Raw genomic sequence first — 14294 nt, 5'->3', positions numbered from 1 at the left:
GCCCTGACCTCAGGCACTAGAGGACCCGGCAGCGGCGCAGGGCCCACGGCCGTGACAGGTAAACAAAACGTCACCGCCAGCCGGGCCTGCCTGGCATCGCCTCGCCCACAGCCGCAGGCAGACTGGAAGGCACTCCGCCCCCGTGAACCCAGAGGGCCCCGAGCTCGCTCACCTGCAGCCGGGTCACCAGGAGGCTGTAAGGCGCCATTTTGTACACTGACAAAGATGAGGTCGCGTGAAAGTGACGTGCCACACAACGAATTTAAAGCCTTCGGACAGGGGGCGTGGCCTGAGGCAAGTGGCGTCACGGAGAAGGCGGGGCTTCCAGAGGCTGCAGAGCCCGCGAGCCCAGTGGGCGGTGCTCCCGGGTTAGCAACGAACAAGAGGGAAAAACTGCATAACTACATTTGTAGAATACCCGACAAAGACGTCTTATCGAAGGGCAAACTTGTTATTTGTACTTCTTATTTCTCTTCCATCCAAATCGGGCAAAGACTTTTTTATGACTCACAGGCCTGCCAGGACTTGGCTTGGCTCCCCCGCTACAACGGAAACGAGTGTTTGGAACGTAGGGATTAGATCGCGCGAGAATGAGCGGGGCTTGGTGCCAAACTGGCGAACGCCGCCCTAAGCCTAGAGGACCAATCACGGCGACCAGGAGGCTGGAACAATGGAGGTTAAAGGTCGGGCGGAAGTTCCCGGAGTTTCCGGTGGCCGGCTTGAGCGTGAACTATGGCTAAACACCATCCGGACTTGATTTTTTGTCGCAAGCAGGCTGGTGTTGGTGAGACAGCTTCCATGGCCGCGGCTCTCTGGGTGGGGGTAGTATTAGGAGTTGGGGAGTCAGGTTCCATCTCTTCCCAAGGTCGTGCCTCGGAGGCGCCACGTTTCCCGCCTTCGCCGGGTAGCGTAGGAGCGCGCAGGTTTTTGGCCTCCAATGAAAAGGCGGGGAATCGCGTGCTGGGAGCCGGGGGCGGGTGGCCCCGGGTGCGGTCCGGAGAAACTCCTTGTCCAGGACCTGGGAGGGGCTTCAGGAAGGTGTGGCTTTGGAAAATTTGTGAGGCTAAGGCGGATGAAATCGCTCTTTGCAGTCCCTGCTTCTGTTCCCACCCCAAACTCGAGGATGTTTTTCTACTCTTCGTCAGAATCTTGATTCTAATTGTACTCTTTACCGTCTTTGATCTTGCAGCCATCGGAAGACTCTGTGAAAAATGTAAGTGGAACACGCCCTCCCAAACACCCCACCCCGCACACTCAGTTTCTGTGGAGCCAGCAAGAGGGCTTTAGGTAGATGTGCCTGGAAGCACGTGAACACTGAAGGGCGGACTGCAACCAAGGCCTCCTCCACCTCCCTACTCCAACTTCCACGTTTTAGACACTATGTTTAGGTTTTGAGAAAATTTGTAGCTTTGGATAGGAAGTAGCTTGACCCCCATCTCCCAACACACAGTTTTTGCCAATAATTTATATGGACTTACCATCCACCAGATGCTGTTCCCAGCTCTTTACTTGTTACTTGATTAACTTTTTCCTCTGTGTTGTGGGGATTGACATGAACACTAAGTAAGCCAGGTTTTGTAATGCCAAAGTAGAAGGCCCCAAAGTCACTGTCTAAGGAGACGTGTTTTTCCCCATAACAGGAGGAGGGCAAGGAATTGCGAGTGGACATAACTCTGTTCTCTTTTTCTCACAGGTGATGGCAAGTGTGTGATCTGTGACTCCTATGTGCGTCCCTGCACCCTGGTGCGCATATGTGATGAGTGTAACTACGGCTCCTATCAGGGGCGCTGTGTGATCTGTGGAGGCCCCGGAGTCTCTGATGCCTATTATTGTAAGGAGTGCACCATCCAGGAGAAGGATGTGAGTGTATTCTAAGCTTTGCATCTGATCTTTTATTTAAAAGCACTTTGCCACTTGGCCAGTGTGGCTCAGTTGGTTGATCTTCATCTCATGCACCAGGAGGTCTCTGGTTTGATTTCTGGTCAGGGCACATGCCCAGTAGGGGGCGTGCAGGAGGCAGACTATGGATATTTTTCTCTCTCCCTCTCCCTGAAATCAATAAAGGCATTAAAAAAAAAAAAAAAACTTTGCTAACCGTGGCAAACTCCTATAGTCTGTAGAGATTACTATGTTCAGTTAGTCACCTAGGTTATAATTTCTTCAAATTCTGTGAGCCAAACTGGGTGTAGTCCGATAAAAGGCAGTTATTTTCCATCGAGGGTAAAAATGCAAGAGAAGCAAATCTTTGTCAACACCAGCAATTTGGAGAGCCCTTGCTCTATTCCTTTGATGTCTCTGATTATTTTTATTCAGAAACAACACCCTGCATTTTGTAAGTCCTAGCAGAGTGCATGGTGTGTAATAGCCACTCAGTAATTCTCTTTACTATCATTAAGGACTGCTTGGGTGGAGGTAGTGACATTTGAATTGGGGACAATTCAAGTTGATTTCAGCTTTCCGAGGCTAAAGAATTTCTTGGGTTTGATAATGTGGAATTGATTGTGATTCTGTCTCCTGACATTTTTGGCCCTTGACATTATGTGGTGGCAGTGGCTAGCTGTTCAACTCCTTGGACCAATGCCAGATAGAGGGCTTATAGATCTATAGTAAGGGTGAGTTTTACTGTTTTTCTTTTTTTGTTAATCCTCACCTGAGGATATTTTTTCCATTGATTTTTAGAGTGGAAGGGAGAGGGAGAGCTAGAGAGAAATGTTGATATGAGAGAGACACATTGGGCATTGGGGATCAAACCTGCAACCCAGATAACTTGCCTTTGAGCGGGAATCAAACCCAAAAACACCCCCCCCTCCTACCATCCCCCATGTGTGGCCCAATGCTCTAACCACTGAGCACCCGGCCAGGGTTAGTTTTACTGATTTTATTTAGCAGACTTCTTGGGAAGGAAATTCCAGGAATCTGCTTATTTTCTTCTAACAGAATAAAAGGAAGTGTGATTCAATAGGCTAATAGAAGGTATCTAGTTACCTAATCTAGGATAAAGCAAAAATATATATATAATTCTTAATATTCCCATGAGCAAAGAGTACTTTATAGATGTTTTCTCCCTTATTTTTCACAATAACTTTGTTAAATAGGAATTATTATTATCCCCACTTTACAGTCCCTCAACCAACTATTAAGTGGCAAACCCAAACCATCTGAGTAAATTTGTGGTGTCCCCATTACCCCAGGTTGTCCCTTTGTAAGTCTTTAGTAGGATATGCCTGTGTTGAGGAGAAACAACCTTGCCACCTCAGCAGTCTTTGTATGTGGATCCTGTCTACCCCCAGTAAGTGTGACCTGTCAGGCCAGATAAGACTGTTTATTACTTAATTAAGTCTTCTATTATTTAGGGAGATGAGAAGGGTCATTGATAAAGGATGACAAAAGTAATTCCATAAGTACCTTTGGCTGTCACATCATATCCTGCTGCTCTGATCCACCACCAAGTTCCACTCCTTTAGAGAAAGGACCTTGGTTTGTGTATTTGTATCTCATTTTCCCCACTTCTTGGTACAGTGCCTGACAGGTAAGGCTGGGACACATTTTTGGTGCTATCCCTATAAGTCATCCATAGGTGTTCCCCCTACAGATTGGTACATAGTAGGTGTTGGGTAATTATAGTTTACAAGTAGTGAAACCATGTTATGACAACAGCAGTGAAGAGGAAAGTACAAATAATCTTAAACTAACTAAAGATTCCATTATTTTCTTGAACTTTTTCATGGTGTTGCTACAGTTCTCTGGCATAAACTTGCAACCAGAGAGTGCTGAATAAATGTAAATTGCTCTGACTCATCTGCATGTGTGTGACCTGATACCTTTGAGTGCTCATGCCTCATTCTGTCCCTGAGCATTATTCTAGACGTCACTTCCCTGCTTCACATTATACAGGAATGTCCTGAGGATATTTGAGATGACACCCAGCTTACATTGTTTCCAAGGAGCCCAAAGCAGTCGAGTGACATGATCCAGCCTCTCAGCCTTACAGATCGCCATATAGATTAAGTGCCCAAGACTTTTTCCTATGCAGAAATTTTCCCACAACCCAAGGAGAAAAGTTAAAATTTAATCCTCATTATAGTTCTCTTTATGCAACTTGCATCATTTTTAAGGGAATTAGACCAATTAACTAAGCTGGGTGCTCTAGCAGATTTTTCAAAGCTTCAAGAATGCTCAGGAGTCAGGGATAGTACCTGTGGCTATTGCTGCCAGAGGACTAATTTGTAGTTTCTTCTAATGCCGTATCATCTTGATTCCCCTGTAACCCTTGATTCCTTTACTCCTTTTACTTACCTACCATTTTCCTCAGCTGTCCCAACCAGAAAACAAATAGCTAATATTTATGGTGTTCTTGCTACGTGCCAGGTATCATGCATAACATTTTTTTGAAACACTTTTAAAAATTTATCTTTATTATTGAAAGTATTAAAGATGCCCCCTTTGTTGTTGGTTTTTTTTTTATGCTGAACATTTTCTCCCAAAAAATTCTGTGATATAGATGAAGAAATTAAGGGTTAGAAGTGTTAGGCAACTTGGCTCAAGGTCTGTCTAACTCAGTATTTCTCAACTATTTTTTTTTTCATTATCCTCCCCCCCCCACGAGAAAAGTTAAAATTTAAATTAAATGTTCCCCTTAACAAGAGGAATTAAGTATTAAGGAATAAGATTCTTGTTGCATAAGGAGGAGCTTTAGGTCATAAACCACTGTAATGGCAAAGATGTTTTTGTCCCCTTTGAGGATGCATGGTCTAACAAAGCACTTAACTCTACCGTCTCACTATATTCTTAGGGTGGTTAAGGATGTGCCTCTCACTCACGCTATTTCTATCATTTCTTCTCCCCATTTCCGTGAACATCAGAGCAGTTAAAAGTTGCCTTTTTCTTCATTTCAGTTCTGTACATATTTCCCTTTGATATGTTATATTTTGGTACATGATTAGTGTTCGTTTTAAAGTTTTACTTGAAAGTCCTGGCTGGGTTTTCATCACTGGTACAGGGTAATTTTTGTAGCTTGCTTTCCTGCAGTAGAAATAGATTTGAGCCCTGGCCGGTTTGGCTCAGTGGATAGAGCGTCGGCCTGCGGACTCAAGGGTCCCAGGTTCGATTCCGGTCAAGGGCATGTACCTTGGTTGGGGGCAAATTCCCAGCAGGAGGTGTGCAGGAGGTCACTGATCGTTGTTTCTCTCTCATCGATGTTTCTTCTTCTTCTTCTTCTTTTTTTTTTTTAATATATTTTATTGATTTTTTTTTTTTTTTACAGAGAGGAAGAGAGAGGGATAGAGAGTTAGAAATATCGATGAGAGAGAAACATTGATCAGCTGCCTCCTGCACATCTCCTACTGGGGATGTGTCCGCAACCAAGGTACATGCCCTTGACCGGAATCGAACCTGGGACCCTTCAGTCCGCAGGCAGACACTCTATCCACTGAGCCAAACCAGTTAGGGCAATGTTTCTAACTCTCTATCCCTCTCCCTTCCTCTCTGTAAGAAAATCAATAAAATTTATATATATATAAAAAAAAAGAGCCGAGACCGGTTTGGCTCAGTGGATGGAGCGTCGGCCTGCGGACTCAAGGGTCCCGGGTTCGATTCCGGTCGGGGGCATGTGCCTTGGTTGCGGGCGCATCCCCGGTGGGGGGTGTGCGGGAGGCGGCTGATTGATGTTTCTCTCTCTCATCGGTGTTTCTAACTCTCTATCCCTCTCTCTTCCTCTCTGTAAAAAATCAATAAAATATATTTAAAAAAAAAAAAAAAGAAATAGATTTGACTCACCGCCCTCCTCAGAAAAGAAACCAAAGACACTGAATTCTCCTTAGTGATTGCTACAGAAGCCCAGCATCTCCCTTCTTCTCCCTTCCTCTCTCTCTAAAATCAGTAAAAACATTAAAAAAAAAAAATATATATATATATATATATATATATATATATATATATATATATTATAAGGTGAGTGATGGATACCTTTATGTTTTTTGGGTTTTTTTAAAAATATATTTTATTGATTTTTACAGAGAGGAAGAGAGAGGGATAGAGAGAAACATCAATGAGAGAGAAACATCGATCAGCTGCCTCCTGCACACCCCCTACTGGGTATGTGCCCGCAACCAAGGTGCATGCCCTTGACCGGAATCGAACCTGGGACCCTTGAGTCCGCAGGCTGACGCTCTATCCACTGAGCCAAACCGGTCAGGGTTCAGATATTTTTGTGGTATTGATATTAGTCCCTGGAAAAAGGAATCAGCTGGATTAGAAATGAGATGTCTAAGGACTTCATTGATTCATTCTGCAGCCCCGTGTCACTGGAAGCAACAACCTTAGACATGGATAAAATAAAATCATCAGATGTGTGAAGGTTTTTTCCAGGAGCAACTCCCCCAGTTTTCCTCCCATCATTCCAGATCAACTAATGGAGTCATCACTGCAGAGCACAGCTTCCAGGGGCTTCACTGAAACCACTCAGGCTCACAAAGTGGCCAGGGGGCATGTCATTACAAGTCAGAGTAGGGGCTGTCAGCACCAGCATTCTGTGATGTTTAACATGAAGTTATTATTTCCTAATGTCTAGACTTTTTTCCTTGGTGGTATTTTCTCTTTTTTTTTTTTTTTTAGTATATTTTTATTGATTTTTAGAGAGAGGGAAAGGGGTAGATAGATAGAAACATCAATGATGAGAGAATCATTGATCGATCCGCTGCCTCCTGCACACCCCCTATGGGGGCCCAAGCCCGAAACCTGGGCATGTGCCCTGACTGGGAATCAAACCAGTGACCTCTTGGGTTCATGGGTCGATGCTCAATCACTGAACCACACCAGCAGGGCATATTCACTCTTTTTGGGGGATAGTGGAAGAGAACAAGAGAGCTTGATCTGTAGATGATTATTCTTTATCTTATGTTTCACTAGAAGAAAACCCTTTAGACATTTTGAGAGTTTTAGATTCTACCTCAACTATATCATAGGTATTAGCAACAGAAGTGGGCTAAGAACCCAACATTGTAAGTGCAGACCACTGGATTGAGGGTAGACAGGCCCTGTCACATTCTAGGTGCTTAGTAAGTTCTTGACAATTGATTGAACCACTAATCCAAAAGTTATTTTTATGTTAAATCCCTCTCAATATAGGCTTAAGGACTTTTAATTACTTCTCTATTCTTCTGTTTTCCAGAGAGATGGTTGTCCAAAGATTGTCAATTTGGGGAGCTCTAAGACAGATCTCTTCTATGAGCGAAAAAAATACGGCTTCAAGAAGAGGTGATTGGTGGGTGACCTCTTTCTCCCCTCATCAAGCTGCTGCAGCTGCCAGAAAAGACGCCTACTACTGCCAACAGAAAGGGAGCGGAGTGCAGAACATCGCCCGAATTGCCTGTTGGTACACTGGCACCTCTCCACCCTTCCCTCTCCTCTCACCCAGATAAGGTGGTAGGAATGGAAAAGGATTCTTCACAGGGTGCTCTGGCAGACTAAATCAGAGAAAAAATGATAGATTGGGTCATGGTTTTCCTTGAATTCAAGAAGCAAGACTCTTTTTCCACATTGACAAGTTCTCTCCACACCAAGCGCTTCTAAAACAGAAACATTATAATTTCGGTGATCTTTTGACTATAAAACTACCCATGATCTTAGAGCAGCTCTGATGGCAGTTGTCTTTGATGAAACAGCAGCAGTGGTAGGGAGCTCTCGGAACAATAAATTTGGGCGTTTAATCTTGTAACACCAATCAGGTGGTGCTGGTTCATGTTCTAAGAAATTGGAAACTTTCTGTTGCTGTTGTATGAATAAAGTAGGTGTTTATTTTCTGGTAGTTGATCACCATCCAATTTAAGTTTAACTCTAGGAATTTATTTTAGTCACCCAGGAATTTGTGATTCAGAATAGAAGTATTGGGATTCATTGAGCACCTCATGATCTTATTACTACTTGAAGAAATTCACAACTATCCATGCCTTTCATTATAGGTGAACCAGTCATTTTTAGAAGCTATTTTTTCTTCCTGTCCAACTTTAATTTTGAACTGAATAGATAGCTTCCAATGATGGGGAAGGGAATGTGACAAAATGTGTTCAACTTGATGAGTTAGGAGAACTGAACTTAGTTGATTTGTTTCATAAAGTGCATATACACTCATATTAAGGATTTTTAAAATAAACATATAAAAATAATAACAGACTAAGGGCAAATTCCGACATATTTGACCCTAACTCAACTGTCTGTACTTTGTCCCCACTAGAGATGATAAGTAAGTTACCCTGAGGAGGCACATTCATAATTTGCAACATCTGGTCAAGTAGGCCTTTGGACACCATCGGTTTGGAAAAGGTTGCACGTCCAGAGGATCCAGGGCCTTAGCCCAAGGTTGTGCTACAACTTGGTGGCAAAGTCAAGGAAAGAAATGAGTCTTCTGACTTCTTTGGTTTGGATTAACAAAAAAACGCTTATTTGTGATATATTGAGTGTCCAAAATTAAGATAATCTCTGCCTTCAAGAATTTAATAAAGGAGCCGCCAAAAACAGTTCCAGTATAACCCCGGGATGCACAAAGGAAGGGTTCTTAGCACGGCTTGGGGGCACCTCAGGAAAGCTAGGGGAAGGTCATGGTCACAGGGCTAAAGATCATCTTTAAGGCTTCCCATCTCGTCCCTTGCCACCTCACCTGTTCCCTACACTCCAGGCACGGGGCTACTTTCGGCTCCTGAAGCTGCTGCTCTCCTTCCCTCCTCTGCTGTTAATCCCTCTCCAGTGCTCACTCCTACTCATCCTTCAGACCTCAGCTAAATATTTCCTCAAAGATGCCTCTCTGGACCCCCAATCTAAGTCAGTTCACCTTCTACATAGCACCATACGCATTTTGTTGATAGCATTTGGTAACTATGGACTGCTACGAGGCTGTGTTCTGTGGTGGCAGGAACCAACTCTTAGTCTGCGCAGCAGATAGCAGGTGCTCCATATTGAATAAATAATTGAAGAACCCAGATAGTAAATTGAGCTTTGAAACATGTTGGAACCTAAAGGGAAAGGGGGGGTGGGCAGATGAGGGCCTTTGTGGGTGGGGCAAGACAATCTGGGATGATGTGTTTGGGGAGCTCTCTAAGCACTTCTAAAACATCAGGTGTGGGTTGTTATAGTATGTAAAGTGGCAAAGAACAGATAATTTTCAGGTTATAATTATAATGTGTCATTGGTTCTATAGTAATTTTAGTTTTAATATATGAGTCAAAATGTTTGGCTTATTAACCACCCTGGTCTACATAATATCTTGCATCTTCAAATATTTCCAAAGCTACTCCTTAATTTTAACAAAACACCACCTTAAGTGCTCTGTCAGTCTCTGTGTGAATGCCTGTAAAAGGTCTTGCAAGGAAACTTAAGATTAATGCCCAGTAGGATATCAGAGGGCATACCCACTCCACGCTGATCACCAATGGGGCAAGTTCAACCTTAGCCCAGTGAATTCCTCTGAACTCTACTCCTCTTTCACCTAATTTCATAATCCTATTCTTGTTTTGTTTCTCTCGGATACCAAGAGAACAATACAATACAATGGATGAGTAAAAATACCTGAGATAAAGTAAATGGTTTTGATTTTTTTTTTTAAATGTTTTTATTGATTTCAGAGAGTGGAAGGGGAAGAGAAAGATAGAAACATCATGATGAGAGAGAATCATCGATTGGCTGCCTCATGCACTGCCCCTACTAAGGATTGAGCCCGAAACCCAGGCATATGCCCTGACCTCCTGGTTCATGGTTCGATGCTCAACCACTGAGCCACACCGACCTGGCAGTGGTTTGATTTTAATTAATTTTTGTCTACCTTGGACTTTAGACATTTTTTTTTTCAATTGTAAAAATTAGCATAATGATAGTACCAAATTCTCTGTGGGGAAACATGGCTTACAAGCTGAATTTTAACCTCTAACAGTATACAGTTCTGTGAAGAGAATTAGAATAATGATCTGTATGGCCACAAAAATCAGAATCGTCTTCAGTTTTATTAAATATTCAGTTCTAGGTTCTAGAAAGGATGGGTGTCTTGCTTCCAGTTTCTCAAGTACACAGTACACATACTGAAACATTGCATTTATTACGTTGTTCTTGCTCAAAAAAAAGTGAATCTAGTCCCCCCCGCCAGAAAAAAATTGTGAGAAGTGTGTGGGCTTTATTTTATTTATTTATTTTTTAAATATATTTTATTGATTTTTTACAGAGAAGAAGAGAAGAGGGATAGAGAGTTAGAAACATCGATGAGAGAGAAACATCGATCAGCTGCCTCTTGCACACCCCCTAATGGGGATGTGCCCGCAACCAAGGTACATGCCCTTGACCGGAATCGAACCTGGGACCCTTGAGTCCGAAGGCCGACGCTCTATCCACTGAGCCAAACCGGTCTCGGCGTGGGCTTTATAATCAGACCTTGGTTTCTGCTATGCTATTGACCTTTAGTGAGTCATTTAGTCTTTCTGTGCTTTTTTCTTATCCACGAAGGATAATAGTGCCTACCTTTATTTTTCATAGGATTACATTCGACCTTGTAGGAGCCTGACCTTTACTGGGAAGGCTTTACTTACTAGTAAGTGGTGGTTCTTTCATAGCGGGTCTCTGCTTCTCCACAGAGAAACATTTAAGTCCTGGCACTGAAGGTCCTCAAATGGTTCCCTCTCTTCCCTGCCCCCTAGGCTTTCCTCTGCTTCTGTCTGTGCTCTTCATTAGGCAGCCGAAGGGACGTTGCTTGCACACTCCCTGTTGTCTTGGCGCGATGTTTTCCTTTGACCTAAGCCAGCCACCTTCACATCAGCCAGCCAACCTGGTACCTCTTCCTTCTAAGTTCTTAACATTTCATGGATGCTTCCAGACACTCTCTACCCCACAACAGTCTCACTTGGACTCTTCATACCTAGTACATACATTTAACAAAAATTTAATGAAATAATATTTACTGTGTGTATTGCACTCCAGTATTTTCTATTTTCAGGCTGAAATCCATTAAACCAAAGTGATTTCTTTACCCCAATAATGTGTCATGACCCAGTTTAAAAACAATGAATTAGATCATAGACCCTTGAGCTCCTTTTGCCTCTCCCTCCACTACAGAGCACACAACAGGCAATTCAGACAATTACACTGAGCTGGAAAGGGGCTCACAAACTCTGGAGTCCGGGTGAATAATATAATTGATTGAAAGGGGGGGTAAGAAGAATAACCCAAACATGATGATAAATGTTATGTGACCTTTGGCCTCCCTGTCTGGGAGACACTAGGGAGTGACGGGGGCCTTGGGAGAAGCAAGAGCACAGGCCCTGTTGTAAAGGAGAGAGGCTGCCATTCAATTCCAGTTGCCAGGTTGAATGCCCAGTGTTGCCAGATCTTTGGAATCAAGGACAAGTGGCTAATTAAAATCTTTGTGCAGTCTTCCAACTTTTAAATGTCAACTCATTGCAATTTTTTGAATGTGTTAGTCTGTGCCAGGCCAATGCATGCACCAGATGTGGACGTTTGGCCTGCCAATCAGCAGCTTTTAAGTTAAGAAGATTAACTTCTCAGGGAATCAAGTAACTGACTACATTTCAGAGCGACTCACTGTTCAGACCTGCAGCTGTTTCATAGTAGTTTGAAGCTACAATGTAAAGGTGGAAGATTCTTTGCCTTGGTTGGAATTTTCCTGTCTAAAAAAAAGGATTCCAATTCCCATCTTTTTCCCCAGTTCTTCAGTTCCTTATCAACTCTATCCCAAATGCCCATTTGCCACCACCAAGACTGAAATGCAGTTACTTTATTAAAATACTGCAGTTTTAGCCCTAGCAGGTTTGGCTCAGTGGATAGAGCGTCCGCCTGTGGACTCAAGGGTCCCGGGTTCTATTCCGTTCAAGGGCACATGCCCCTGTTGTAGGGTTAATCCCCAGTAGGGGGCGTGCAGGAGGCAGCCAATCAATGATTCTGATCATTGATGTTTCTAACTCTTCTAAAATCAATAATATATTTTTTAAAATAAAATACTGCAGTTTCAGTCCTAGCAAAAGGTAGGGTTGTTGCCCTAGCGGTTTGGCTTAGTGGATAGAGCCTCTGCCTGAGGACTGAAGGTGTCCCGGGTTTGATTCAGGTCAAGGGCACATACCTTGGTTGCAGGCTCCTCCCTGGCCAGGGCCCTGGTTGGGGCATGTGCAGGAGGCAACTAATCAATGTGTTTCTCTCAGATCGATATTTCTGTCTTTCCCTCTCTCTTCCACTCTCTCTCAAAAATCAATGGAAAAATATCCTCAAGTGAGGATTTTAAAAAAACGGGGGGGGGGGGGGGGGTCAGGGGGCGATTGACTTGTTTACCAGAATTCACTCTCATTGGTTGTGATGAATGAACAGCAAGTCCTTTGCCCTGCATCCAATCACTCCAAAGCTAGTTTCAGCTGTGGCTTTCTTTGCTCCTGCCCTGGGGGGCAGTAGATCTGAAGAGTCTAGCTGAGGAACTGTTTTCTTGGATAACCGGAAAAAAAACCCGCAAAATTTCTCACCCTGGCATGTGTATCTGAGAGTGACTCACCCCTGAGAGTTAATTAGCACTAATGACCAGCCTGACTTGTCACAGCAACAAAACTGGCATAACTTGCTTAGAGGGGAGCTGCCCCCGCCTCTCCCCTCTGCACATGCTTGCTTCTGAAGCTCGCCGTTTTAAAACATGGTTGTGTGCTTTTCAGGGAATGATTCAAAACGGGAAGGGACTGGAATGCTTGAGTTAGGGATTCAACTCACAAGCCCTGGCAAGATGAAATCATGCTGGGAAGAGAGAAACCGTCTTCCTCCCCGCATCATAAATGGAAACAGCAGCAGTTAGGAAGAGTGATTACCTTTCTTCCCTGTTTTCTTTTCCTATTTACATGCCAACCCTTTATCCAGGGTTCCATTTTCGAAGGAGGCTGGGTTTCTGAGTTTGTTTTCAGTGATGTTGCTCAGGGCTGCGTTCCCAGCAGTGCAGGAGAGCGTCGAATAAAAGCATGAACAGAATTCAGCGCCTTCCTGCCAGAGATCCGTGCCCTCGCTCAGCCTGCACTGAAGAGTCTTCTATCCTTTATCTGCTTGTGGGGACGCCCCCCACCCCCTTCCTGAGATACCCTTGGAGAATTCCTTTCCGCTCACCCTCACCTTCCTCATCATTTTGTCTTGTAAGGTTTCTCACTGGGAAATGCGCACTGAACTGAGCACAGTGTAACTTGGCCAGAACGGTTACCTTTAAGAACAGCAACTATTTGAGCCAGGCTTTGCGTACGAGCTCCATTTTAAAGATGAGAAAACAGGTTTGATGATGTAAAGACATTTGTTGCCATTAAATCAAAAGATAGCATGGTTGGTGGCAGAATTGGGATTCAAACCCTGCCATTTCCATTGCTGCCTCTAATAAATTACTACAGATACCAGCATGCCTCGCGATGCCCCACTGCTCAAAGGGGCGCTCTCCCCAAGGCTGTGTTTCTGGGCTCTGGGCCTCTAACCTTCGTGACAGCGGCTGGCTCGAAAGTCCAATCAGCTGCCGCCTCTACCTCACCCGACCAATGGGGAGGCTGTTGCTAACCCACCAGTTATATTTTTAGCTATTCGGCTCCTAGAACCCCGTGGGTGGGCGGGGCCTCCCGGAGTGGACCGGGCTGCGGGGGGAGGAAAGGGGAGAGAGGGAGGAGAGAAACGGGGTGAAGAAGGGAGGGGAAAGGAGTGAGGTGGAGTGGGAGGGAAAGGAAGGGGAGGGGAGGGGGGGCTGGCGGAGGGGGCGTGTATGTGACGCTCAGCCTCGCTGACGCACGAGGCAAGTAGTCCCTGGAGGAGCCCCAAGAGCTGAAGCGCTCGGCGTGGGGGATGGGGGCTGCCTTCCAACACACCAGCTCCCTCGCCCGTCCCTGCTCCGCCGTGGAGCTCGTCCTCCAGTTCGGGTTTCTCTGCTGCAGTCCAGGAAAGCTCATTTAAACCCACACGCTAGTTGCCCTCTGCCCTTGCCAAAAAGGATGATCAAGGAAAAAACATGCCAGCTGTTCGTAGCTGGAAATTTCTGGGTCTCACCACCCCACGTGCGTTTGGAACTGTCCGTAATGAGAATCAAGGTCGGGGTGGGAGAGAACTGGGGAATGGGCGATGCAAGGGAGGAACGGGGAGACGACAACGCGCACGCTCCCGGGAGCCAGCTGACAGGCACCGGCCTCCCTGCCCCTCACCCCGCGTCCCACGAAGTCACAAAGTGACCGGGGCCCGCGTGGCCGGGCCCGGCTGGAGGCTGGAGCGCGCGGCCTGGCGCTCCGCATCCGGGATCGGCGAGCCCGGCG

The 14294-nt window shown here is 45.0% G+C and overlaps 2 protein-coding genes across 2 annotated transcripts in view; one reads left to right on the top strand and one right to left on the bottom strand.

Moving 5' to 3' along the window:
* Positions 1-371, bottom strand: part of ACO2 (aconitase 2) — a 43872-nt gene extending 43501 nt beyond the window's left edge. Inside the window, exon 1 of the mRNA XM_028149917.2 lies at positions 173-371. Coding sequence (XP_028005718.1) covers positions 173-208 — 36 coding nt within the window. The 5' untranslated portion in view covers positions 209-371. The remainder of the gene's footprint in view (positions 1-172) is intronic.
* Positions 372-481: 110 nt separating this feature from the next.
* PHF5A (PHD finger protein 5A) lies at positions 482-7804 on the top strand. The gene is made up of 4 exons (XM_008144572.3): positions 482-784; positions 1190-1213; positions 1694-1860; positions 7169-7804. Exons 1-4 carry the CDS (start codon positions 733-735, stop codon positions 7256-7258), a joined length of 333 nt encoding a protein of 110 aa, XP_008142794.2. The 5' UTR covers positions 482-732; the 3' UTR covers positions 7259-7804.
* Positions 7805-14294: the final 6490 nt, after the last annotated feature.

The sequence above is a fragment of the Eptesicus fuscus genome, chromosome 7 (assembly GCF_027574615.1).
Source record: "Eptesicus fuscus isolate TK198812 chromosome 7, DD_ASM_mEF_20220401, whole genome shotgun sequence".
Classification (NCBI taxonomy): Eukaryota; Metazoa; Chordata; class Mammalia; order Chiroptera; family Vespertilionidae; genus Eptesicus; species Eptesicus fuscus.
Note: the sequence above shows the minus strand (reverse complement) of the source record. Positions and strands in the feature narration are given on the sequence as shown.